Source organism: Chrysemys picta, chromosome 1 (assembly GCF_011386835.1).
Source record: "Chrysemys picta bellii isolate R12L10 chromosome 1, ASM1138683v2, whole genome shotgun sequence".
NCBI classification, from domain to species: Eukaryota; Metazoa; Chordata; order Testudines; family Emydidae; genus Chrysemys; species Chrysemys picta.
This window is the reverse complement of record NC_088791.1, coordinates 157,482,755-157,508,476: the sequence shown is the minus strand read 5'-3', so window position 1 is coordinate 157,508,476 and position 25,722 is coordinate 157,482,755. Positions and strand designations below refer to the sequence as shown.

Sequence of the window (25,722 nt, the reverse complement as noted above, 5' to 3'; positions counted from 1 at the left end):
GAAGTAGTCTCAACACATCAGTTGGCAGTTCCCAAGGGGTTTTCTGTGATCCTACCCATCACACCCACCACACTTCAAACAAGCCGTACCCAAAGTCATTCCTCACAGGTTCTCCTCTGTTCATACTGGACATCGCAACCTCTCACATATTTATCTCTCCTTGATTCTGACCTCACTGGAACCATTTCCCTCAGACAGGCCACCGTAAGACCTGGGTTCCTCACAGGATCTCTCCAGCCAAGCCTGTTCCCCAGGCTCAGTCACACTTCAACTTCCTCCCAACCAAAACAGAGCTGGTGTGTGCAACAGATTATCTCCTGAAAGCAGGCCAGTCTATCCAAGTCTCAGTTTATTCTGCAACAGCGAGTCAATGGCTAACTCACTTAACTCTTTCTTTTCCAGAATTAAAGTCACTGCTGACAGGATGGGTATGTTAGGCACACTGCCAGCATATTACTGTCCATCATCCACACAGTTCCTCCTCTCTACTATATACCCCCCTTTGTAAATTTAGTTGTTTCAGCATTTCCCTCTGTCTCTGTGTTAGTATGTATCAACACCGATTCATGTACACAGGGATACACAGGAAAATACTGTATTAGGTAACTAAAATTCAGGAGTTTAAGCAGCAGTTTAAGAATACAGCATGGCAGGGAAATAGGAGGAATGGTAGGACCTATGGTGGGAGCATGTTTTGAAGTGAAAAAATTAGGAAGATAAGGGAAGCAGGATTGTGCAGGGAAACATGGAGGCAATTGGAGTAGTAGTACAAGTGTGTAGGGTCCCAGCAGGCAAAGCAGAGAGGGGGCTTGAGAGATGTATGGGGTATCTAATCTTATCTATCTATTTCAATGTTGACAGCTGTTCCATATGAATAATTGTCAACGTAGATACTTATTAAGAAAATTGAGAAATCCCCGCCCCCCCCTCAAAAAAACCCCCAAAAACATCCATTCAGTATAAGTTAATGTGGTTTGGCTGCATATCCCACCAATGCTCACTGTCAAAAGCAAGGAAATAAGTACACAAGTTATTCACTTTGTCTACAGTCCACTCATACTGTGACCCTCTACTATGGATGGATGCACCTGCTCAGTGACACAACTTGGGTAAAAAATGATCCTCTTTCTTAAAGGAAAGGGGATAGACCAACTTTTTGGGAACTACTGCTTCCGAAGTTGCATTTCTGCATCTAAGGACAAAATTGGGTTTTCTACATCTAACAATATAAAATAAATAAATTTTTCTACCAGTAAAGAAATATCTATAGCCATACTACAGAGAAGAATGAACTTCATTGTCTTATGACATCACCAATGATGAAACAATCCAGCCGATGCAACACCCTCTGAGCTTTATCACTGGTGCTATAACAGCTTAGTTTTTTCAGCATGTCTTCTGGTTAACAAAGTTTGGTGATGGAATTTTAAGCCTTGCAATGCCCTGGAATAACAGGTAATGACTAGTGCTCATTTTACAGATTGTCTAAATAGGCCCAGAGAGATTAAATGACCAGACCAAAGTCATTCAGCTGGTCAGTGGCAGAGCTAGGAATAAAAGCCATGACTCCTGATGCTCAGTCCCTGCTCCAATTCCCAGGTAACACTCCTTCTGTAAACTATCTGAAATAAGTAAAGATGCATTATCAAATTTATTCCACCATTTTTGTTTTATTTTGATTTCCATGTTGCTAATTTCTTTTTTAAATTATGTCTTTTAAGAAAGTTAACTGAATTACCTGCCCATTTGCTCCTATTTGTTGCTTAAGAGATTTGTTACTTTATTTGACAGAAAAAAATATTAGCATAGGCCCCAGTCCTGCAAACAGTTACTCACAGGAACTACTCAAGGTAGTAAAGTTAAGAATGTGTCCAAGAGTTTGCAGAATCAAGGTTCTAATGTGCAGTGTAACTTAATTTCCCAAGATTTTCTCTGAAATATATTAATGGCGACAGACTAAGCAAGGGAGTGGAAGTTCATTCTCATATTCTCATAAATGGAGATGTTTTGAAATTTATGAAGAGCTTTTCTGATTTTCAACTATTGTATTTTTAGAGAACAACAACAACAACAACAAATAGACTGTTGTGTTTAGTTCTTAAGAGAGGATATTTTGACCAGAGACCATGAGCAATGAAGTTTTTCTGTAAATGATGGTGGAGTGAAATCAGAGTTCCAAATGTCCATCTACCTGACTGATAAGACAAGAAGAACTGTGAGCCTCTCATACAAATCATGGATAGATCTACTAAGCAACAGATACTCAACTTAGATCGTCAGGTAGGAAAATGTTCTTCTTTCTTAAAGGTGTTGCTAAGGTATATGGCTTTAAGAAACAACTGCTTCTGAAGATGTACAATAGAACCCCTATTTTATAAACAAATTGGGGACTGAAGAGTTCATAAAATCAAAACGTTTATAAAATTGAACATCTCAAGATTACAAAAAGTATGGTGCATAAGTTGCAGTGTGGTGCATGCCTCACTTTCTTCTTGTCCTTCAAACCATGGCAATGCGATGTTTAATGCACTGAGGGCATAGGAATGTGAAGGGATGTTGACTTATTCTTCATCAACATAACTTTTGTTTTGTGATTTTTTTTTCCTGTCTGGAAAAATTGTTTATGATTGGTGTTCATAAAATTGAGGTTCTTCTGTATTTGTTGAAGAAAACCTGTTATCTCGAAAAAGAAATATTCCCTATTCTCAATAAGATACCTCTAGGATCAGACACCATTTGTGTACCCTTTCAAAGATTCTTTCAGAGTCTGGACAAGATGTATACTATCAATCTCCTGATGATGTTCTGCCCTGTGTCTAGGAACAATCTTCCCAGAAGGCCTCATATAGAGAGTACATTAAACAACATGGAAAATAGGGCTGATTCTTGGGGAATGCCATATTTCAAATCTATCAGTGATGATATGGAAGAATTTGGCCTATGGGATTTGATGTATAGCTTGGGAATTGCTTCACATAATGATTTAGTGACTAGAGAATATAGATGGAGGGCAGTTCTAGTCATACCAGCAATATCCCCTATTGACCAACTCAATATATGCTGCAATCCCTAAGCAACAGACCAAATTCTGCCCTGTGACACATGTGCTGCTCCCATCCACACCAGTGAGACTCCTGCATGCACATTCAAGGGCATAATTTGACTTTATGGGATACATGAGATGAGAATCAGCCTTAGATTTGAATTGCGTATGATTATAATTGCAATCATTTCCTGCCCTTTCTCATTTTGTATCACTACATCTGCCATAATTTAAACACTGCTAGTGGGATTACATTCGGTTGATATGTCTTCTTGAACTGTCTTTTGCATAAGCAATTTTTTTTTTAAATTAGTCCTTCAACAGGTCCAGGGTGCTACGATCTGATCAACCAACTAGTCAACTGACTTTCATAACAGGCATGGGAACCTAGAACCCAAAAGATGAATAGGATTAATACAGTGAGATTAAAAAGAATAGTGTAGGGAAAGTTTAGAGGAAAAGGGAAGATTACAGCATCACTGCTCCAGCTTTCATTGTAATATCTGTCAATCCAGAGTCTCTCAGTGGCACTGTAATTAATTTTTAACTTCATGCCAGTGTATCACTTAATTCTCTCAATATGGACTAAAAAGTTCCCTCTATTGCACAATAATCGTATCATCCAGCTATTTAACAAAAATGAGTGAAATTCACCATTCAATTATTTCTTTTTGTAGCAAATATGTGATTTTTATTTACAGTTGTCTGTACAATGGTAAAAACAAATATTTTTTCACTCTTTTCCCACAAACATTGGCATGTTGCAGTGGCATGCACAGGCAGAATGTGTTAGTTGGTTTTCATTTAGTTATTTTTGATCTTTAAAGTTGATTTCTAACATTAAAAAAAGCTATACTTGTTATAACTACCTTGTACCCTGTGATCTAAGGCATGACCATTCTTTTTTGTTTTTTCTTCTCTAAGTGAAATGGAGCTTTGTAATGAGTCCTCTATGGAGTCCTTCTGAGCTCTCTTTTCATCCTGGTTGATGAAGGTCTAAGATAGACTTTGACATGAGCACATGGATGCGACAAGTTGGGCAGGTTGGTTTCTTTAGCAGCCACTTTTCGATACACTGTTGGAGGAAAAAAATATGGGGAAAAGAAAGTTAGCAATCCAAACTTGTTGCACTGACAGTCAACTACCAGGATTTTTGAGAGGGATGATTGGTAAATTCCCATATATGACCAAAGCTTTAATCTAACCTTTTTTTAAAATGCAGCATAAAAATCCATGTATTCAGTGAATCATAGAATATAGGTCTGGAAGAGACCTCAAGAGTTTATCAAGTCCAGCCCCTGCAATAAGGCAGGACCAACTAAACCTAGACCGTCCCTGACAGGTATTTGTCCAACCTGTTCTTAAAAACCTCCAGTGATGGGGATTCCACAATCTCTTTCGGAAGCCTATTCCAGAGCTTAACTATCCTTATAGTTAGAAAGTTTTTCCTAATATCTAATATCTATCTCTCTTGCTGCAGATTAAGTCCTATCTTTAGTGGACATGGAGAACAATTTATCACTGTCCTCTTTACAACAGCGCTTAACATATTTGAAGACTGCTATCAGGATCCCCTCTCAGTTTTCTTTTCTCAAAACTAAACATGCCCAGTTTTTTTAACCTTCCCTCAGAAGTGAGGTTTTTTAAATCTTTTAACATTTTTCTTGCTCTCCGCTGGATTCTCTTCAATTTATGCACATCTTTCCTAAAGTGTGACAGACTTGGACACAATACTCCAGCTGAGGCCTCACCAGTGCCTAGTAGAATGAGACAATTATTTTCTATATCTTACATATGACACTCCTGTCAGTACACCCCAGAATGATATTAGCCTTTTTTGCAACAGCATCACGTTGTTGACCCATGTTCAGTTTGACATCTGCTATAACCCCCAACAGTACTATCACCTATCCAGTTATTCCCCATTTTGTAGTTGTGCATTTGATTTTTCCTTCCTAAGTGTAGTACTTTACACTTAACTTTGTTGAATTTTGTCTACTTGATTTCAGACCAATTCTCCAATTTCTCAAGATCATTTTGAATTCTAATCTTGTCCTCCAAAGTGCATGCAACTCCTCCCAACTTGATGTCATCTTGCAAATTTTATAAGCATATTATCCACTCCATTATCCAAGTCATTCACGTAAATATTGAATAGCATTGGACCCAGGACTCACCCCTGCAGGACCCTACTAGATACATCCTCCCTGCTTGACAGTGAACCATCAATAACTACTCTTTGAGTAGGGTCTTTCAACCAGTTGTTCACCCACCTTATAGTAATTTAATCTAGATCACATTTCCATAGTTTGCTATGAGAATGTCAGGTGGGATTGTGTCAAAAGCATTATTAAAATCAAGATATATTCTGGCTACTGCTCCCCCCCCCCATGCACTAGGCCAGTAACCCTATCAAAGAAGGAAATAAGGTTTATTTGGCATGATTTATTCTTGACAAATCCATGTTGGCTGTCCCTTGCAACCGTATTATCCTCAAGGTGTTTACAAATTGTTTAATATTTTTTTCCAGTATCTTTCCAGTTATCGAAGTTATACTGACTGGTCTATAATTCCCCTTCTCCGGTCCTCCATGATCTCACCCATTCTCCATGAGTTCCTCTATGTGTGCTGTTATTGGACTCAATTCTGCTTTCATTGAAATGACTTCAATAGGATCAGGATCAGATCCAATTTTAATTTTTCAGGAGTATAAGATCTCTCTCTCTCTCTCTCTCTCTCTCTTCTCTCTTTAGTTAGTTAGTTAGTTAGTTAGTTAATTTAGTGCTAGATTGACAGTTCTTGAGACTAAGATCCTGTGTTTATCCACAGAAGAGGTATAATATAAGCAGCAGTATCAAGCTTCCCAACCATTACGCCTAAAGCATCACCTTGGGAGATCATTTCTAGGGACATGATACATTTTCTATGGCTAATTTGATCCTTGGTCACTTTGCTGAGTGTGCCAATAAGAGTGCCATTTTTGCTACTGGTTGTTGCCATGTGATCAGCTGTCCACTGAAGATTGTACCAAACCCACCAAACTCTTTCACTCCAAGCATCAAACATTTATAGCAATGCTTGGCCACTTCTGTCCTGGGCCAGATTTGAACTAGAGCCTAGAAGTTAAACCTTCTTATATCTATCCCAGTATCAATTCCGCGGAGACATCCAGATTCCATTCTTTTTCAACCAATTGATATCAGGAACAAATACACACTGGATACAGAGGTTCTGATCCAGCCCTGCATTAGGGCAGTTTTTGTTACTCTCCTCTAGTACAAAGCTGTCATGGAGGCAGCTTAGCTGGGCACTGGGGAATTCATCCCGTGTAGGAGGAGCATCAAGTAGTGCAGCAGCTTCTACACCCCCCACCTCCCCACTGCCCCATCTCAACCACCAGCATAAGGGGCTCAGTCAAAGTCTAGTTGCTGTCATGGAAGGTCATATATGGAATCCTTCCTCTTCCAAGTAAACAGTAACTGACGGGAAATAGGGCCCCTCAAGTTTCTTGCAGTACCTCTTTGTGAAAGCTGTGCATGCAGTGAAGTTCTATTATACTGCCAGTATCAAGATCATCATGACAAATAACACATGGATCCGAATCTTCATCCTTCAAAGGAACATAAATCACTGTCAGTCATAGGATGACTCCAACCCAGAACTACTTGTGGTTGAGTAACCGGATTGTATCGGATAAGTTAGCAGACCAAAGAGTGGCTTTACATATGTTTACTTACCTTACAGCTGAGATCTGAGTTCTATTGATCTGGGATTGAATTTATCCCATGCATAAAGAAATCTGTTAATTTAAATGGCCAGGTCCACAACTATGGATGAGTAACACTTGTCAGAGCTGAGGAGAGGGACACAAAGATGGCCTTTGCACACCACCCCAATCCTGCAGCTGCCCTTAATTAGGCTGGTTCCCTCCTGTCAATTGTAGAAACCATTAAGGGCTGCTTTCTGCTATCCCAGGATCTCCATATGAGAAAGCCTCCAGGGAGCAGCTCTACCAGGTTTAAGACCATCATGGCAGCCCTTTTACTGGCATTCTGCACATCCAGGGAGCGCAGAAAATCAACTGAGATTTGCTGTGTAGATCTGTGAGCAGATTTATCTCCTAAGGACCAAATTCTGTGCTTAGGACCCAGCCTGAATAACTTGGCCAGGCATTGGTGAAGTGTATGAGGGAAAGACATCCAGGAATCCTTCCCTGTGGTCTGCAGAGCAGAAGCAGAGCTCCTCTTTGATTCATACTTCAGCCCCATGAGTAGAATAAACTCAGTTAGCTTAGGGTCCCCCATGCTATGTGGTAAGGACTGGAGGATCTCCATAGCCTTCCTGCGGAGTACAACTGTCTTACATTCCTCACCTATGTCTTGTCTTCAAGGCCTTGTATACACCTAGAAAATGCATCATTTTAGTAAATATGTTAACTAACCAAATTTAAACAGCATGATGTTAAGCACAATTGTGCCATTAGCATGGACAAGGACAGTCATGTTTCAAAACATATTAGCTGCTTGTGGATAAAGCTATGATCCACCCTTTACAACTTCTTCCTGGCTATTCTCTGCATGGCTGCTGTGACAAGACACTGCTGAGGGAAGCTGTGTTTGCCTACAGCTCAGGAGGGGTCATTCCGGGCTTATGATTGGCGACCTGGATTCAGAGAGATCTTCCTTGCAGGAAGAGTGGAGTCTGGCCCATCAGTTCCACAGAGTGGGTACATCCTCCTATAGACTAGCAAAGGAAGGTCTGTGAGAAGGGAAAGAGCCAGATGGACTGTGTTACGCTAGGTCACACTTTTGGTCTGATTCTTCTTTGCCTAAAGTCACTTTATATCACTCTGGCAGTGTCAGTGCTTAATTTGTGCCAGGGCTTGCCAGGACTGAGCCCCAGCATCTCTTGGCTTCGCAGTTCACAGCCCCGGCACCTCTGGGCTTGGGAGTTCACAGCCCCAGCACCTCTGGGCTTGGGAGTTCACAGCCCCGGCACCTCTGGGCTTGCCACATCAGTTACGAAAGTAAAAAAAATTGCCTTAGCCCCAGTGCCTAATTGCTTGTGCCGCTGGCACCTCTTTTATTACAAATTAAGCACCTGGCAGCGTTAAAAGGCCTTAAAGTGGGTGTAAATAACCAAAGCAGTGTAAAACAACCTTACTGTAAATGAAAATCAGATCCTTAGCGATGCGTGCTTCGATGAGTGAGTTTATTCCCTCATTTATTTAAATAGAGAGTAAGCTGGAACTGCCTCAGAGCTTCTCTACACTTACCCGGGGATCGACACACGGCGATCAATACATCGGTGGTCGATTTAGCGGGTCTAGTGAGGACCTGCTAAATTGACTGCAGATCGCAATCGACTCCTGTACCTCACCTGAATGAGAAGTGCAAGGGGAGTTGATGGGAGAGCAGCTCCCGTCGACATAGCTAAGTGTGTGGACCCCGCGGTAAGTAGATCTAAGTACGTCGACTTCAGCTACTTTATTCACGTACCTGAAGTTGTGTAACTTAGCTCGATCTCCCCCCGTAGTGTAGACAAGGCCACAGTGTTACAAAAAGGGAACTGATTCTCTGTGAAGGTTCCTTGACTCTTGAATTCACTTCTGAGCTTAGTCCACCCAATCCTGGATGTATTATTCTTCTGGACATGCTACAAGGCCTATCTATTTTCCAGGGCTTTGGTGGATGATGGGATAATTGCATATCCTGTGATTATGACTGGTTTTCTTAGTGGATAATAGGGTTACCATTCGTCCGGATTTACCCGGACATGTCCTCCTTTTGTGTGCTAAAAATAGCGTCCGGGGGGAATTTGTAAAGCACTCACAATGTCCGGGATTTCCCCCTCCCCCGGCAGAGCAGAGCGAGCGGCTGGGAGGGCTGCAGGAAAGTCCCGGGCTGGACTCCGGAGCAGCTTCCTCCTCCCCCCCCCCCCCCCGCATTCTGAGCCGGCCGGCAGCTCCTCCTCCTGCAGCCCGCTCCGGCAGCCCTGTGCAGGGCCAGGGACCGGGTTTTGTGTTGTGCAGGGGAGCTCAGCCATGTGTCCGGCTGGCACAGAGCCCAACACCCTGTTCTGAGCAGCAGGGTAAGGGGGGGCAGGAGAAGGGACAGGGAGGTTCTGGAGGGGGCAGTCAAGAAATGGGGGGGGCTTTTGGAGGGGAGTGGAGAAAGTTTTGGGCAGTCAGGGTACAGGTAGGGGGTAGGGTCCTGGGGGGCAGTTGGGGGAGGGTCTTAAGAGGGGGCAGTTAGGGGACAAGGAACAGGGAGTCTTAGGTAGGGGGTGGGGTTCTGGAGGGCAGTTAGGAGCAGGGGTCCCAGGAGGGGGCAGTCAGGGGACAAGGAGCGGGGTAGGGGGCTGGGAGTTCTGGGGGGGAGCTGTCAGGGGGCAGGAGTGGGGAGAGGGATCGGAGCAGTCAGGGGACAGGGAGCAGAGGGGTTTAGATGGGTTGGGAGTTCTGGGGGGGCTGTCAGGGGGCAGGAGTGTGGAGAGGGATCGGAGCAGTCAGGGGACAGGGAGCAGAGGGGTTTAGATGGGTTGGGAGTTCTGGGGGGGGCTGTCAGGGGGTGGGGAGTGGTTGGATGGGGCGTGGGAGTCCCAGGGGTCTGTCTGGGGGTGGGGGTGTGGATAAGGGTTGGGGCAGTCAGGGGACAAGAGGCAAGGAGGCTTAGATAGGGAGTGGAGTCCCGGGGGGCAGTTAGGGGCAGGGGTCCCAGGAGGGGGCAGTCAGGGGACAAGGAACGGGGGGAGGGTTGGGGGTTCTGGGGGGGGCGGGAAGTGGGAGGGGCAGGGGCGGGGCTAGGGCGGGGCTCCTCCCGTCCCCTTTTATCTTGTTGAAATATGGTAACCCTAGTGGATAATTTTAGGCAGTCTATATGAATATATCTAGAGACTGTATGCAGTATGTGTGCATTAAGAGCACCCAGAGCCTGGCATGGGCGTCCATCAGTATTATTTCATACATCTGAGAACAAATGCAAAATGTATTGATTTGTATGTTTGCATATTTAATATTAGTTTTTTCTTTTGCTGTGTTTATTTCATATTCTATTTTTATGTATCTAGTGGCTCTGAGTTGTTTGGTTTTGAATTTCTGTTACAGATTTCCCCCTTTTTCTTAGAATGTGTTGCTAGTATATAAATAAATGTATCAATGGTTTCATGCTGTCCTTGTCAACTGTCACATTTAATTATAGACAGATGTAGCTGAACTTTGATCCATCCTCAAAATCATGCTTTGATTAAACAATACATCAGAAGCATCAGGGTATTTTTACTCTGCTGTGATGCTGAACATCCACAAACCTAAAACCGTGGGGAGTGACACTGTAAACAGTTTTGATAGTCCTCATAGAAATCATCTTGTTACAGATGGAGCCTGCTATTGAGATGCCTATTACAGAAGAATTTCTCTGTGTACCCCTGGATTCACTTCCCAGAGGAGAGTATACCAGTCAGTCTCAGGTGTCAGGAAACACAGCAGAGGAGATTATTTTAACAGAGCATTACCTATCCCTAGTGAGTCAGGGGAGGTGTAGTATACTGGCTTTAAAATGTGCACAGACACATGTGTGATGTCACCCTTCAGTGACTGCCCCACAGAGAAACTAAAACACCTACTCCTGCCACTAGCTAGTTCTCCTTTAGCTCCAGTGATAGAGGCCTTTGCTTTAAAACTAGCTCAGTTCATCGGTATTAGTTGTTTATGAGCATTTTGAGGGAACACGTGACTTGTTTTTTTCCAGATCAGCTTCCCACATCTACTTCAATTTGCAATTCATAATTAAGCTTTTGGACCCGACAAATAGGCCTTTAACCTTTTTTTCTGATTGCCATTTGCCTTTGGCCAAATAAACAATGCGTTGGTTTGGAAGAAGAAGCTGTTTTGAATAATTTCAATCAGCCACTGGTGTCATGTTCCTGGAGGGAATTTTCTTGCAGGTCCGACTAGAGCTGGCCCTGTAATGTTAACATGGTTGGGAAACAGGGGGGACTGTAACCCAGAGAACCAGTCTAAGAATGGCTGAACTGCAGGTTTCCATCCCTGAGAGAGGTGAAGCCTGCCACCTGAGGGGTACACTCAAGAGCAAGGGTTCTCAAACTGGGGGTCGGGACCCCTCAGGGGGTTGCGAGCTGTCAGCCTCCACCCCAAATCCCGCTTTGCCTCCAGCATTTATAATGGTATTAAATATATACAAAGTGTTTTTAATTTATGGGGGTTGCACTCAGAGGCTAGCTATGTGAAAGGGGTCACCAGTAAAAAAGTTTGAAAAACACTGCTCAAGAGGGACTGCAAAGGGGTCCAAAGCGTAGCTCACCCAGTAGCTGTGACAGCTTCTATCCTAAATTGTTGTGTAATGTAATTTTTAAATTTTAGTTAAAGAAAATTGCATCAGCATAGCAGTTTGTATGAAAGAAGGACTGTGTGAAATTCCAGTTTGAACATGGAAGGAACCCACTAATGACGACTGTAAATGAGCACATCTTTAGTTTTTTCATTTGTGTTTATTAATTTAATAACATTTGCTACAAAGGAAAAACATTTAACAGACACTAACTACAGGTCAATCACCTTTTTTCTACTCCGAAACAAACACAAAATTAAGATGGAGCTAAGTTTTTGAAAAGCTTTACAGATAACCTAAACTTTTAAAAGTTTGGAAATTCAAAATTAAGGCTCTACTTTGCTTTAAAGTGACAAGATTTTTGCTAATCATGGAAAATCACAGTTAGGACAACCAAAAAATTTTTGACTCTTGCCTGTACTGTCATTAGCCTTCCATCTTCCCTAACAGTGTTATCCTGTCCTTGTTTTCTATAGGCAAAGCCTAGGAAAGCCCTTCCCATAATAGGGAGGGTTACATAAGAACAGCCATACTGGGTCAGACCAAAGGTCCATCTAGCCTTGTATCCTGTCTTCCGACAGTGGCCAATGCCAGGTGACCCGGAGGAAATGAACAGAACAGATAATCATAAAGTGATCCATCCCCTGTCGCCCATTCCCAGCTTCTGGCAAACAGAGGCTAGGGACACCATCCCTGGCCATCCTGGTTAATAGCCATTGATGGACCTATCCTCCATGAACTTATCTAGTTCTTTTTTTCCCTCTGCTGAGGTAAGTCCCATCACCTGGGCAGATTTTTCCTGTGCCCAGAAGGAAATCTTGCCCATATGTGGTGGGACTTTCCCCTGAGTACAGGGAAACTTCATCCTTTGGGAGATGGGGCTTCTCTAGGCCCTGCTTAGAAAAGGCAGACCAGGAGCCCAGCTCCCTTCATTTGGCAAAGACCCTAATCATGGAAGTGGAACAAGTGGTAAAGGTAAAGGGCTGCTACCCTTCCACTGAACATTCCTGCTTCGTTGGATTGTGGGAGCAATGTTCTCTCTTGGCAATCTCCCTGAAGAACACAGATTGGTGAGGGTTAGTCTGGTTTTATTGAGGAAGTCTTTGGATTACAGGGGCATAAGAGAGATAAGGTCGGAAATGAGACAATGAGGGTTCACAGGAATTGTGGAGTGGGTAAGTGAGACAGTAAATGGGGCGGGGAGGATCAGCACAAGAGAGATTGAGGTAGATGAGTGAGGCCTGGGGGCAGAAGTGGGAGGATGCATTAGTTCACGGGTGGGGAACTTGACATTGGGGGCATGGTGGGGAGAGATGAGGTGGAGCAAGGGTAACACGGAGGGATAGTAAAGGGTAAGGAAACATGGTGGGATGAAGCAATGAGGTATAGGAGGGACGGGCGGGGCAGCAGCAAGAGCCTGGATTCAAACAGAGCCAGTGATATATTCAGTGAAAGCTGTGTATTCCCTTTTGTTTTATTGCTTCAATAAAGGTTTGGGGGGTGGTTAAAAAAAGAAATTTTTCATTTACAAGACAAACCAAACCAACTATCAGAGCTGTGCAGCACTTGGCAGTTTGTGTGACGTTTTTCTTTCTCAAACCTCTTGGTAAGTCTGGGCTCAATTTCCAATTTTTAACAAAAATGTAAATGAAGCGGGTTACATGTGATTTTGCAAGGGTCTGCAATCTGTGTTCATTCTCCTTTTGAATGAGCATGTCCACTGCTGTGATAAATCTAAATCTGACTGAAATCCAGATTAAAATGATGCAGGGCTCACTTAAACCTTGATCCAACTAGGCACGCACTCTCCTTAAAGCAAGTGTCATGCTTATAATGGAGAAAGTAAAAAGAGGACAATAGAAACACAGCTTCAAAAGTATCACTGTAATCATTTTATTTTAAAAATTAAGGTTTACTTTACTTTAGCTAACTGGCCTCTAATCAAAACAAAACAACAAAACTCACTTTATTCTTTCAGTAAATGGCTCCAATACACTGTAACCTTTTATGCAGAAATCTCGCTTTTTAATGCCTCCTGAGGATGGCAGCTATTAGCTTTGTTTTCCAGCAGAAATCTCTGGTCTTTCTTCTTCCTCCTGCTCTTTCTTTGGCTCCCTCTTCCCTCCCTCTTTCTTGTGAGATCTGCTCTTGCACATCCTCCCGCGCTCTCTCCTCTCCTTCATGCCCTCTGGTTGCTGTAAGGAAAATAGAATGGAGAAAATTAGAAACAAATCCCCCAAAGAGTGACAAAAACTCATAATTTATTTCATCAAAAAGATATTATAAAAATGCTGGTCACCTACCTGTGCCAAATCAGCATTAACATGAGTGTCTCAAACTCATGGCCCCAGAGTAGTCACCCTAAAACCCAGGAGGGTGCAACATGTGTTCCCCTATAACCTTGGTATGCTGCACACCTACAGGTGGGATCACCCATCTGAAAGGCCATGAGGGAGGAGGAGCCCTGGGATTTCAGCCCAGCCTCTGTCTTGCTACTCTCTCACTTGATCCAGGTTGTAATGAAGCCTCCACATGCCTTGATGATGTTCTCTGTTGGTTCTGAAGACCTCCCCAAACACAGGTGCTGAAGGTTATTAGCTGTCATCAATGCAACTTTCAAGAGGGAAGCAGCACACTAAGATGGAGGTTGAATAGGATTGCCTCTCACCCATGTGTGTTTCCTGTGTTGCAGTGTAAGGGATGGATTGAATGCCACCTCAAGGATTTTTATAGTGTTCAAAGAAATAGGAATTCTCATGGCTAAATTTGAAATCCAAGTTCAAGTGCACTCTCAAATTCTCTCTCATATTTTTGACAGCTAACGTCCAATACTGGAAGGTGCTGAACACCTTCAACTTGCACTGGCTTCAAGGGGCTTTGAATGTAAGCAGCACCTTGAAGGATCAGGCTGCCTGAAAGGTGAACCAAAGTATACCCCAGTTACACCCCATGGCAACACTACTGTTATCTACACACATTCTGGTTTCCTTCTAAAGTACAGTCAGAAGTGAGAACTTTGTGTATTATATGCAGTACATTTATCCAAACCGTATCGTGCACTTACAGACTATCTAGCCATAGGCAACTCTTGCAAACAATAAATAAACCAGAATAGTTATGTGGAGAAAAGCAAAAGGGACAGTGCAAGGTCCTAAATGAAATAAATTCTGAGCTCAGCAGTCCCTAAAGGGGAAAAAGAGGTTACAAAGGTGCACATAAAGTTATAACAATAGTCTTATACTCTGTAATTATCATCCTCATTATAATTGTCATCTTCGTGAGCCTGGAGCAGTCCTTGTGTTCAGGGAGTCGAAGGAGTATGATTTTGTGGCTGGTTCCTGCCCGGGAGCACAAGCAAAGTGAAGGACATTTATGACATATCTCTCCTCTCTGTCCCACCACTCAAAGCCAGTCAGAATCTGTTCCCAACTGCCAGCCCTTTCTTCTCCATGTACCATACTCCACTTTATATTAAGTCATCAAATTAAAGGATATTTTACAACTTTTTAAAAACTACAGATCAGCTGGTGTAAACCAGTGTGGCCAAATTTACTTTAGTGGAGCTTTGCAAATTAATGCCAGATGAGGATCTGACCCTAAGAGTTCACAACTTGAAAATTTAATCAGTGTTTTTAAAATAGCTTTTGTCTATGAAAGAGATAGGGTAGCCAATCTCGTCTCTTTGGGGCTGAATTCAGCAACTTATATAAGCTGGTGCCTATCCCGGAAGAATGTGAGTGGGCCCACTGAATGTAATGAGTGGGAGTAGTCCTATTGAAATCTCATGCTTAAGACACCTGCTTAAATGCCTTGCTGGACCAGAGTCAACTTGAAATCTAGCAAAACAAAAAATAACAAGAGTTAAAAGTCATTTCAGGTTTTGGATCTGCTCCAGAGTCCATCTACCGATTTTTTTTGTGGTTTTACAATCACATCTCCTTTTTGTAAAGATTTTCTCTCCCATACTGCTGTATGAAAGACTCACACAAACAGCTGAAAAGGACTACACACAAAGTATTGTTAAATGCAAAGAAAACAAATTGGAAAATGAGAGAGAAATATTTTCCCCTCTGTTTATTCAGTTCTAGTAATCTTAAGTTTCACTGGCAACAATAAGTAAAACCTTTTCAGGCAGTGTGATTCAAGTTGACTGTGTTCCTTTTATGAAAGGCCTTGAAATAAAAAATGCTAAAATGTATTATTCTCTCTCCATTTTGATGAATAGTTAAGACGGGAGAATATGTGTTAAATCCTAGGAAACTGAACTATAAGACAGAAACTATTGTAACTGGTTGTGTCATCAAGGCAAATAGAAAATATAGTAAAATGCCTATGCTTCAAGGGCCATCTTATGAGTAACACTCTATATAGTTAAACAGGTCAGTAGCAACGGGAAAAAGGGCTAAGATGAGCAGCTACCTGTCCAGCTATAAAAAGCAGCACAATTTTAATATTGTAACACTTCATTGGCACAGCTGGAGAATCCATTTAAAACATCTTACCACCATGGTCAGTCCAGGCCAGCTAGTTGCCTTATTTTGGAATCCCACCAACAACTGGTATAGAGAATTGCACGACATTAAGGGTGTTCAGGCTAATAATATATTATCAAACTAAGCCTGTTTGTGCTACTGTACAAACACCCTCATTTAAGACACTAATCCAAATGCATCCTTGGTATATCCCCATTGAAGTCAATGGGATGAATTTAGCTCATTGTTTCTTATGTGGACTAAGCACCCGTAATGGTGGTTACCTACCAAAGAAACTGAGCGCTTGATTTTGAAATGCAGTTGCTTCTCAAAGGAGTCTGAAAATTCCTGGATCGAGTTTGAGCGACTTGTTGATCCCGAGCCATCTGGTGAGGATATTTTGCATGCCTTTGTGTGACAATGGCATTTAACATCTTGGCCCTCTTGAAATTCCTTGCAGCCCCTCAAGTGGCCTGAAGATGGGGTTTTGGTAGATGCATGAAGTCTTGTCATATGGATGGACGAAAGCTTGGCCTGCAATAGAAGAGGTCAATGTTCAGTAGTACGTATAAAAGCAGAGCAGCCTTTATGTACATCAAATTCTGCTACAGAATGAATGAAGGACGCTGTACAGCCTCTTGTAACCTGCCCGCCCTGTGCCACAAACCACCCTGCCAAGGAACCCTCCACAGAGACCGAAGCAGAATTTGCCCCTTAGTCCAATTTTTCAATTGTGGATACCTAACCTTAGGCATTCAAATAAGCAGCCTAATTATTAGAGGTGCTGAGCACTCTCCACATCCATTGATTCCAGCTACAATTGTGGCTGCTCTAAAAATCCGGGCACCGTGGCTACATTTATCTGTGAGCTAGGGGAATGATTCCCAGCTCGTGCAGACATACTTGCGCTAGCTCTCATTGCGCTAGCACGCTAAAAACAATAGTATAGCCATGGTAGCACGGGCAGCGAGGGTAGCATGGGCTGGCTGCCACGTGCACAGACCTGCCTGAACCTGTGCTACCGCGGCTACACTAGTATTTTTAGTTCGCCGGCTTGATGAGAGCTTGCGCAAGTATGTCTGCGTGAACTGGGAATCAAACTGTTGGCTTATAGCATAGATGTAGCCTTAGTTTAGGTGCCTTAACTTTAGGCACCCAAGTTTGAAAAATTTGGACTCTCTGTAGCTCAGTTTCCTCAGCTGTCCAAAGAAGATAACATTTACTGATCTGCCTCACAAGGATGTTGTGAGGATTAATTCAATGTTTGTAAAGGAGAATGAAGTGACATATAAGTACTAAGTATTATATAGCCTTCGAAATAGTCAACAGTGTCTTTCTGAAGTTGGAGCCAGATCCTCAGGTACTATAAATATAGAGTAGCTCCATTGACTTCAAGGAAGCTACATCTGAGAGCAACAAAAACGATTAAAGGTCCTGCAAGCATGACCTACAAGGAAAAAAGTGGTTTTGTTTACTCTGGAAAAGACGGAGGTGAAACATAAGAGTCTTCAAATATTTAAATGTTACAGATTGGAGGATGATAAATTGTTTTCCTTATCCACTGAGGACAGGACAAGAAGTAATAGGCTTAAATTGGAGCAAGGGAAATTTAGATTAAAACTTCGTAAGTGTAAGGGTAGTTGAGCACTAGAACAAATTACCTAGGGAGGGTGTGGAATCTCTGTCAGGGGAGGTTTTTAAGAACAGATTAGACAAACACTTGTCAGGGATGGTTTTGATAATATTAATCCTGCCTCAGTGCAGGGGACTGGACTAGATGATCTATCGAGGTCCGTTCCAGTCCTACATTTCTATAATTCTATAATTCTATACCAGCTGAGGATCTGTCCCACAGTCTAGAAATATATTCTAAGAAAAGATGGGAAAGAGCATTAAATATGAGGTATATTTTCTGAACGGGGCTTATGCATTAGCCACAGGCTTAATGCACAGTCTTTCCCTTTCCCACGCACAGTGATCCCACGCAGCACCCAGCAAGGAGGGGACACCAGTGAGGCTGGAAACGCTGTCTGCCTCAGAGCAGGCATGACTGAGGCCTTGGCCATGGCCTGACTTTCCCACTCCTCTGTGTGCTCGTAAGCAGCTGCAGAGTTATGGTCTAGCAAGGGCCACTGTGGAGCTCACTCTCCCCTATTCCCCATATACACAGAGCCATTCGGAGCCTGATTTTCTTATACGCTGAGCACCTGCAGCTCCCATTGACTACATCTGGTGTTCTGGGTGTTCTGCACCTCTTAAAATTAGGCCCTACATCTGATGTCTGCTGCCTCTGGCTAATACTACTCCAGTGATTTACCTCCTTCTACTGTCCGTAACATGACTCTAGCTCTTAGAGTCATGATAGAACCTATGAACCTCACCTCTCTGATTTCTTACACACACCGAATTTTTGAATTGTGCATTCTGGGTCTGATGCACTAATAATGGTACTGTTATTTGCAAAGGTCTCCAGGTCTCTCTTATTAGCAGTAGTAGCGCAAAGCTAAACCTACTGGGAGCAGCCACACTGACATACAATACAAAAATGGTCCCAAACGTGAGACCCAGAAAATATCCATAAAACCCACAAATGTTGGTGTGGTCTATCAGAACACAGGAAGAGTCAGTGAAAAGCCAAACTACAACACCCTGTATCCTAGACAAACAGCATACCTTACTACAGAAAGCAATAATTGGGAGCAATAATTGTCTGCCTGCAGAAATCAGTGTGCCAGCCTGGGATGAAACAGTTTCAGTGGATTTCTAACAATACAGGGAGTGAGTGGACTTGGCTCAGACAGTCAGACTCCGAAGGACTAAACATAAATAAATAAATAAATAAGCTCACTGACATTTACATTTGTGCCGCCCCAGATACTGCCATATTTGAAGCAAGACAGAGCTATGCATTTTTCACCAAGATATGACAGTCCCATATACATGGTTTTTGACTTTTTAATTGGTTGTTTCAATTTACACACTGGCAGTAATTAAAATCCCATGCTGCAGCCCAGGTGTAATTAGTAAAGTCAGTGTGTCAAACTCAAAAGGGCTGAGAACTTAAAAATTGGACAGTAACAGACTGTGAATCCCAGTGATGATTGAACCTGGTGATATTCTCAACCATGTGTAGTTCTTTCCATAGCTTCACACTGACCCAAAACACAGTTTAGGCTTCAGAGTGATGTTTGGGGTTATTGTGTGTGCTGATTATGTTGCTGTGCAGGGAAAGTTTTGTAGATTTGTGCAGGGGGCAAATGAGGGGAATGTGCTGCAGTGAGGGGCTACGTGTGTTTGGAATTACTGTGTATGCTGGTTGTGTTGTGTGAATGAGTGCATTGATTTGTGTCTGGCAGAAGGTTGTGTAGGTAGATTTGTGTTGGATTGTGCGCATGGCAGTTGGACACACAGGTGTGGCTTTTGGGCCATGTAATCCACCATCTGTGCAGTCTCCCTCATACAACCAATGAAACTGTTGCATGCAAATTAACTGTAGAGGAGGGGTGGTGATTGGTTGAGTTATCTCTGATATCACAATGGTCTAAGATTCTTGGCATGTCATAGATTCATACCTAACTGTAGCTGGACACCACAAGGGTGTAATTTGTTAAGTCAAAATGGCTGAGAACTTGAAAATTTGATGCTAACAGACCATGAATCCTGGTGACGATTGAACCTGGTGATATTGTGAACAAAAATGCTTGTAGCTGCTTCCATCATTTCACACTGACTTGATAGACATAACAGGTTTCAGAGCGACACACTGAGTGACATTCTTGGAATCTTGTTATATAGATTTTTCTTGTGACTTAATGTCCTGATAATTGTTAACTTGTACATCCCACTTTTGCAGTAGAATTCTGCAAATCTTTACCTTTTCCACACATTTTTACTACAGATGGAACCACCTTGGTCTCAGGGCTATTCATCTTGTACTGTATCCTCTCAGTTCTCATTTCCAAACATAACTTCCTTCAGTAAGCACCAGTACAATCACTTTTGAGAAAAGCTGTAATGATTCTGGTCAAACTATTTTTACTTTGAAGCATAAACTGTTTCAAACAGGTCGATATGGCTGTATTTACTGTTAAGTCATATTGTATTATGGTTTAAAAGTACATCAAAGCAATCAATTAAGTTTTGGGGGAAAGTAAACATACTATGTTAAACTGAATAAAACTATAGCTTTTGAGTCTATTCCCTGGGTCAATGTGTGCATCGATTACTGGAAAAATCTCTTAGTGTCTATTCTTTGGAGATTTGGGCAAAAACAGGAGGACTTTTCAGATCCAGGATTATATTCTATCATTCTTTCCGTGTAGTATTTGAAAATATTCTATTTTTTAATTAACACATTTTTAAAATTTGCATTCACAATGTGGAATTATAAAACAAGGTCTGAAGCAAAAGACAGACTGAAAAGCACATTCTAGACATGACAATTGCTCCAGCTAAGGAACAAGTCTTCCTCAAAAATGTGTATCTGCCTCAGAGCAGATCATTGAATAGGCCACATTAAAGATGAGTAGGCCTCGGTGCAAATCACTGAGGCAGGGCCATATTAAATACCAATCTATATAATCATATTGTTGTGACTCCAGGGTCAATTCCAGCCCATAAATAGAAGACAGACTGACACCAGGCATGGAAAGTAGAGATGTGGCAATTAAAGGTCTGACCGCCTATCCACTAGGTGATGCCTCCAGTAAGCACCAGCCATTACAAGCAGGATTTATGCTGACTGCATAGCCCAGAATATAAAATGTTTTTCCTTTTATAAGCCACATATTTTTATTGAAGAAAACTATTCATGCTCTGAGGCGTTAAGCTCCCTCAGCTCCCATAGACAGAGTTGCTCTTCACTGTACCAACGCTACTGTTGATTATTTGTTGGGGCCTATTCAAGAATCACAGTAGATTTGGAGCATGTAGGCCCCAGCACATCAGACATTCAGAATCCAAAACTATCTGTCCATTTCTTTGTTTCCTTTGAAGAACCTCATAACCAAGCATTCTGTGCCTGAAAATGGTTTGAGCCTAGAATCAGGTTTGTCTTCTTTAATAGGGTGATGATAGGCAAACCTTCAGTCTGACTTGGTTTTGCTTCTCCATAGATCAGTGGTTCTCAGCCTACTTTCCATTGTGGGCCGCACATGTAGCTCTCTATGTGTTATTTGGGCCGCATCCACACACTATATATACTACCTGTGCGGCCCTGAGGATGTCATATGGGTCGCAATTGTGTGGTGATTGGGGTGCAAGCGGCCCATAGCCTGCAGGCTGAGACCCACTGCCATAGATAAAGTATCAGTAATTTCAACAGCAGCAACCCAGAAAACCTGACCTGTAAGAAAATGTTAAAAAAACTGGACATGTTTAGTCTTGAGAAAAGAAGACCCACCTGATAACATCTTCAAATATGTTAAGGGCTGTTATAAAAAAGATGATGATCCACTGAAGATAAGTCAAGAAATAATTGGCTTAATCTGCAGCAAGGCAGTTTTTGTTATATATTAGAAAAAAATGTGTAGCTATAATAATAGTTAAGTACTGGAATAATCTTCTAAGGGAGGTTGTGGAGTGTTCACCATTGGAGGATTTTAAGAATAGGGTATGGTCAGGGATGGTCTAGATTTACTTGGTCCTGCCTTGGTGGAGGGGGGGTGGAGTAGATGACCTCTTGAAGTCCTTTCTAGCCCTACATTTCTATGATTTCTACCCTTGCACTTATGTCGCTTGCTTATCAAATTGACCACTGAGAGTAGCAATGTCTTCTGAAAAGTGAACATATTTATACAGAAATAAACTCTTTTTCCTTTTCTGCCTTGCACATAACTCAGTTTTCCACTCAGAGAACCTGAGGAGATAAAGTTTTATAATTTTCAAATGCCCAGAACAGGGCACATGTCTCATTTGTGTCTTGCACTGAGGGGACTAATTATCTTTGCATATGTGACACACATGCATAAAATGCTTTGGCAAAAAGAATTTGGCCTGAGCTGGATTATATTTAATGATGGATGATAAATGATGGTAAAATGTGTAAAAAAAGATCACAGCTGCTGATTTCAGGAACTTCAGCAAGGCATCATAACCCACTGTATTTAAAGTTTGCAGTGGTCACTGAGTCAATCAAAGGATTTGAAACAGATCTCTAGAATTTCTGATGGCAGTTCTCATATGTTCCACTGTCTCATGTGTACAGGCAAGAGTATGCCATGGTATCCAACTAAGATTTTTTGGGAAGGAGTGGCAGCATAGATTTTAGTTAGGTAGTAATGCCTAATAGTTAGAGCAGGGCATGGGAGCCAGGATTCCTGAGTTCTGTTCCCAGATCTGCTAATGATCCACTGAGTGACACTGAATACTTAAGTCCTATGTGCTCATAAGAATGGCCATACTGGGTCAGACCAAAGGTCCATCTAGCCCAGTATCCTGTCTTCCAACAGTGGCCAATGCCAGGTGCCTCAGAGGGAATGAACAGAACAGGTAATCATCCAGTGATCCATCCCGTCTCCCATTCCCAGCTTCTGGCAAACAGAGGCTAGGAATCCCTGACTATCCTGGCTAATAGCCATTGATGGAGCTATCCTCCATTAACTTATCTAGATTTTTTTTAACCCTATTATAGTCTTGGCCTTCACAACATCCTCTGGCAAGGAGTTCCACAGGTTGACTGGGCATTGTGTGGAAAAATACTTCTTTTTGCTTGTTTTAAATCTGTTGCCTAATAATTTCATTTGGTGATCCCTAGTTCTTGTGCTATGAGGAGTAAATAATACTTCCTATTTACTTTCTCCACACAAATCATGATTTTATAGATCTCTATCATATCCCCCCTTAGTTGTCTCTTTTCCAAGCTGAAAAGTCCCAGTCTTATTAATCTCTCCTCATTCGGAAACCGTTCCATACTCCTAATAATTTTTGTTGCCCTTTTCTGAAACTTTTCCAATTCCAATATATCTTTTTTGAGATGTGGCAATCACATCTGCAGTGCAGTATTCAAGATGTGGGTGTACCATGGATTTATATAGAGGCAATATGATATTTTCCGGCTTATTATCTATCCCTTTCTTAATCATTCCAACATTCTGTTCGCTTTTTTGACTGCCGCTGCACATTGAGTGGATGTTTTCAGAGAACTATCCACAATGACTCCACGATCTCTTTCTTGAGTGGTAACAGCTAATTTAGACCCCATCATTTTATTTGTACAGTTGGGATTATGTTTTCCAATGTGCATTACTTTGCATTTATCAACATTGAATTTCATCTGCCATTTTGTTGCCCAGTAACCCAGTTTTGAGAGATCCTTTTGCAGCTCTTTGCAGTCTGCCTGGGACTTAACTATCTTGAGTAGTTTTGTATCATCTGCAAATTTTGCCACCTCACTGTTTACCCCTTTTTCCAGATCATTTATGAATATGTTGAATAGGAATAGTCCTAGTACAGACCCCTGGGGGACACCACTATTTACCGCTCTCCATTCTGAAAACTGATAATTTATTCCTACCCTTTGTTTCCTATCTTATAACCAGTTACCAATCCATGAGAGGACCTTCCCTCTTATCCCATGACTCAACTTCCTCGCTGCAAAATGGGAATGATAATAATACATCAGAGAAGTTGTGAAGTTGTGAAGTTCATTAATGTCTATAAATGATACTAGGATCCTGAAATTAAAAGTGAAAATTATTATTAATTTTCTTACAGCAGTTAGCACGGGGAGTTGTTTTACAAATCTTTGTCCATACATGGCTAGACATAGATATCTTGTGTTGCCCATTGCGTAAGTGACCATGTGCATGCAATGACAGGTCTGCCATGGGAGATTATGGCACACGGTGAATGCAAGAAATGGCTAAAGGAAAGGATTCTAAGAAACTACAAGTGCCACTGTTTGGATCATTTTTAGAAACAGATCAGAGGCTTCATTTTTCAACCCTGTTCATTGCAAATTGGTCAGGTTTCTAGGTCAGAAATTTCTAGTCTCAAATTATATATATATATATATATTGTCCTGAGACTGAGAAACAAAACAGGTGAAATGTATCCCTGGTGTAACTCCACTGAAGTAAGATGAAATTATCCAAGGACACTAATAGAAGTGGCAACTCCTAGTCCCATTGAAGTTAACAGCAAAACTCTCATTAATTGGTTATGGTGGCCTCTGGAAACCCCCCCCCCCCCCCCCCCCGTCTTCCCTCTCTTTACTGAAAAAGCACAGGGATCTAGAAAATACTCCAGGCACCTCTGATTCAGCAAAGTACTTAAGCACACGCTTAACTCTAAGTATGATGTGTGACTCCTATGCCCAAATAAATGTGTTAGTCTCTAAGGTGCCACAAGGACGCCTCATTGTTTTTGCTAATACAGACTAACACAGCTACCACTCTGAAACCTGTTCTGAGAGAGACATTACCCACAGTCAGCAAAACTGATGAACTTTTTTATGTACTAGGAAAGGTTGTGTTAAACCTATGGCTATATAAATACATTCTGGGTCACACCCTAAGGTGGAGAGGTCACTCAGCATAGATCCATCCCAGGATCTGCCCCAAGAATGAACTTGACTGGACAGTTCAAAAACTGGTGAATCTGGGTTACAGCTTCAACCTGTCTCCTGAACTTGACTCAAGTACCAAAGTAGAGTGTTTTTAAAAAAGCAAACCCATTCTAACAATGAAAAACCCCACAGCATAATATATGTCAGAGAGAAGGAAACAAGGGTTCAGCATGGGTAGATGAAATTCAACAAGGTAATATAGTCTCCACATGGGGTTAATGCAGAAAATTGCTTGCAAAAATAGCTGGATCTCCACAATACAATCGTAAGCTTAGTTATATATAGCGTCTTTCATTTCAATGATTCATAGATTTTAAGACCAGAAGGTACCATTATGATCATCTAGTCTGACCTCAAGGAGAAGTTATGCATGCAGACAGGTGGTGCCAAGGACAGCAGGGTCAGATTTGTCTGATTCAGAATAGTTACAGAATTAGACCCTGATCCTGCAAAGACATAGGCACCTACATCACTTTACATACGAGAGTAGTCTCTTTGAAGTCAATGGGACTGTTCATGTGTGCAAAGTTACTCAGGTGCTTAAGGCTTTGCAGGATCAGGGTCTTAAATTGATAACACATTTTACATAATTATACTACAGATTTGTGTACCACATAATTATGCTGGCTCACCCTTATAAAACGGTGCGTCAGCCCGCACTAGCGATACTGCAGTGGTTTAGGAGATTACCGTCTTATTTTATTTTATTTTTTTGTAAATGCAATTCTGCACTCCTTACTCAGGCAAGACTCCCATTGAAGTCAGTGGGAGTTTTGCCCAAGCAAGGAGAGCAGGTTTGGTCCCTACAAGAAGAAGAAGGTGAGATGGCTAAGCAAAAGCAGTGAAGTAGGGGGTCCTGGACAGAAATCTTTCTGGAATACTCCTTCCATGTGGGCTTAATCCTTGGCTGCTTTCCTGTCATGCATTTTCTAACAATTAGTCATTTTATTTCTACGTAAAAAGTTACATTAAAAATAAATCTTAAACAACAAAGGATCTATACAATAGCTCACTCCCCGAAGCTGGAGCAGAATCTGAGATAACCTAAAAACAACAAGTGCAACAAACCTCGATGCCAACTCTGCCCACATATCTACACCAGCAACACCATCACAGGACCTAACCAGATCAGCTACAACATCACCGGCTCATTCACCTGCATGTCCACCAATGTTATATATGCCATCATATGCCAGCAATGCCCCTCTGCTATGTACATTGGCCAAACTGGACAGTCACTACGCAAGAGGATAAATGGACACAAGTCAGATATCAGGAATGGCAATATACAAA

At 42.0% G+C, this 25,722-nt stretch overlaps 1 protein-coding gene across 3 annotated transcripts in view; it reads right to left on the bottom strand.

Annotated features, from left to right (window-relative positions):
- Positions 1 to 2,461: 2,461 nt before the first annotated feature.
- LNP1 (leukemia NUP98 fusion partner 1) overlaps positions 2,462 to 25,722 on the bottom strand; it is a 38,408-nt gene continuing 15,147 nt past the window's right edge. The window contains exons 2-4 of one of the 3 annotated variants that reach the window (XM_024100996.3): positions 16,152 to 16,397; positions 6,561 to 6,653; positions 2,462 to 4,118 (exon numbers count right to left, since the gene is read on the bottom strand). In XM_024100996.3, the coding sequence (XP_023956764.1) occupies positions 4,020 to 4,118; positions 6,561 to 6,653; positions 16,152 to 16,397 (438 nt within the window). In that variant the 3' untranslated portion in view covers positions 2,462 to 4,019. Of the gene's footprint in view, positions 4,119 to 6,560; positions 6,654 to 13,260; positions 13,587 to 16,151; positions 16,398 to 25,722 lie in introns of those variants that run through there. The other 2 variants (XM_024100952.3, XM_024100971.3) reach the window with 2 other exon arrangements.